The 2562-nt window shown below is 38.6% G+C and overlaps 1 protein-coding gene across 1 annotated transcript in view; it reads left to right on the top strand.

Moving 5' to 3' along the window:
* Positions 1–2562, top strand: part of LOC106942863 (putative ATP-dependent RNA helicase TDRD12) — a 19612-nt gene that overhangs the window by 10481 nt on the left and 6569 nt on the right. Inside the window, exons 4-8 of the mRNA XM_015026208.1 lie at positions 607–743; positions 883–1002; positions 1106–1161; positions 1252–1337; positions 2185–2359. Of these exons, the coding sequence (XP_014881694.1) occupies positions 607–743; positions 883–1002; positions 1106–1161; positions 1252–1337; positions 2185–2359 (574 nt within the window). The remainder of the gene's footprint in view (positions 1–606; positions 744–882; positions 1003–1105; positions 1162–1251; positions 1338–2184; positions 2360–2562) is intronic.

Raw genomic sequence — 2562 nt, 5'->3', positions numbered from 1 at the left:
AACGTTCTGGGTGAGAGGCGGGGTCACCCTGGACAGGTCGCCAGTCTGTCGCAGGGCAACACAGAGACACACAGGACAAACAACCAGGCACACACACTCACCTAGGGAGAATTTGGAGAGGCCAATTAACCTGACAGTCATGTTTTTGGACTGTGAGAGGAAGCTGGAGTACCCGGAGAGAACCCACCATGCACAGGGAGAACATGCAAACTCCATGCAGAAAAGACTCCAGGCTGGGAATCGAACCCAGAACCTTCTTTCTAGGCAACACTGCTCAGTTTTGTCAATATAAAATTCATTCTCATGTTGATGTTTGGATATTTTCTTTGGGACAAACTAGTTGCCATCAAGGTTCAATTTCAAATGTATGGGGTTCCGATGTCCACTGCAGTGGACACATGATATTTCAAAAATAAAAACTTTTTTTCCAAAACATTTTTTTCAGTATTCTAATTGCCTTACAAAGATTGTGAAATTAAAAAAAAATGGTGATTGGACAATATTTTTTTTCCCTGGTAGTCAGGAGCATATAACAAAGTTTTAATGCTGCAAAACAGCTCAACTTTGACTTGTCCTGTGATTTTGTGTTTCTGTTTTACCTCTCAGGTGTATGTGGTATACTGGGCTGCCAAGAAGTCATGGTGTCGTGCTGTAGTGCGGTCCGTCATCACCGACCCAACATGCTGTCGAGCCTTTTGCTTCCTGGTTGACCACGGAGAAATGATTGTGGTCTCCTTAGACAAGTAAGGCAAATATAGCTCTGGTTCCCAGCTCAAAGTGAAACTTACTTATTACATAAGTAAGTAGCAGTTACAATCTCAGATGTGTAAGGGCTGTGCTGATTGTTAAATTGTATTTTCTTGTTTCTTGTCTCCTACCAAGAATACGAGTGCCATTACAGAAGTTCCTCCAGCTTCCTTTTTGGGTGAGGAGGTTCCATCTGGCACGAATCCAACCAATAACCCTTCGAGTATCTATTCTTGCAGAAAAAGTAGAACTTGAGTGAGACATTGAGTTGTTTTCATTTAATATTTAAACTTTTGACACTTCATTGTTGACTGTTTCACTTAACCTATATTACTATTACTGTTGCTTTTTCCTGCAGACCATCTAAACAGTGGGACTTTTCGGCTACTCTTTACCTGCACAACTTGCTTCGAGGTTAAAAGAATTAGTATTTAGTATGATCATAATAAGATGTTAATATTTGTACTAAAATGTTTTTGTCAATTGTTTGATTTTTCCTCATAGCATCCACCCAAACAGAAGCTGTGTTGCATGAGTTGGAGTCGGACTCTACCTCCATTGAGCTTTATCTTACCATCAGCAACATCAAGGTGAACTTTGTCATAAGTACATGTATTTTTTTTAGTGGTGGGTATTATTAATTGCAACATCTGTAATGAATCACAATCACATTTTGATTGAAAACTACATATCAACAAAATAAGCTACATTCTCAATTTAAAAACTCGCTGCTTAATTATTGAATAAATAGGTGTATAAGCTTAATAACAAAGACATTTAATTGTTTTCAATCTATTAGGTTATTCACCCATGTGTGAAGTGCTGTTATACCTATTTAGCTTTCAAGTATTTCAGGAAGCCCTGATCATTCCTGGATCTTCTTTAGAAATGTTTTTGTTGACGCTGACGTTAGCGTTGGGGATGTCTGTGCTGCTGCAACGTGTTGTGCATTTAGATGCTATTTTAGGCTTGAATAACTTCACTGATGGGCCAACTCCTTTCGGTACAACTTGAACACAAGTCAAGTGAACACAGTCTTTTCCAGAGTCCCGTCAAATTGTTCTTTTGAAGCAAAAATGAACCGTCTGTGGACAAGAGAACTGACTTTGTCATCTATTGCTGTTTTTGGAGGCTGTCGCTTGTGTGTCAGATTTATGGGTGTACCAAAAAAACTCATGAATACAAAATTCTGACTGGAACTGGTTTGTAAAAAATAGTTTTATTAAATGCGTTAACTTTTGTAACATGTCAAAATCTACATAATCATTTAATCAAAATTAACACGTTAAAGTCCTGGCCTTAGTATTTTTTATTACATATCCACATTGTAGTTGTTGTTCTTGATATTAATTTTATTATATATTCATTATAATGAATATTACAAGCCAGGCTTATAAAATGGGGGTAAGAAGTTTATAATATTTCTTTCTTTTACAGATCTGCGTGAATGATGACCTGGTGGCCAATAGGTTTGCATGTTACAGCAGCAGTGGCCTGGACGCCTGCGACAGGTTTCCTCTCATGTTGTCCCCCAGCATCCTAACTCAGACTGCTTCCAAATGCTCTGACAAGCAGTTGGAGCAAAACCTGCATTTGCCCAGTGAGCATGGAGGTATGACCCTTCTACTGAGCAAAGACCAGAATTATTAATAATTCTCAGAGGCTTCCCATTTACTAAAAGATAGGCAATCAAAAAGGAGACAAAATGCAATACAATTTCTAGTAGAGGTGTGCTGATCGATCTGCCACCAATCATAATCGGCCAATTTCCATAAAAAAGTGTATGATCGGTGATCGCCGATCAAGGTCTCTTGT

Source organism: Poecilia latipinna, unplaced genomic scaffold (assembly GCF_001443285.1).
Source record: "Poecilia latipinna isolate Pla-1442-1.1 unplaced genomic scaffold, P_latipinna-1.0 Scaffold4615, whole genome shotgun sequence".
NCBI classification, from domain to species: domain Eukaryota; kingdom Metazoa; phylum Chordata; class Actinopteri; order Cyprinodontiformes; family Poeciliidae; genus Poecilia; species Poecilia latipinna.
Note: the sequence above shows the minus strand (reverse complement) of the source record. Positions and strands in the feature narration are given on the sequence as shown.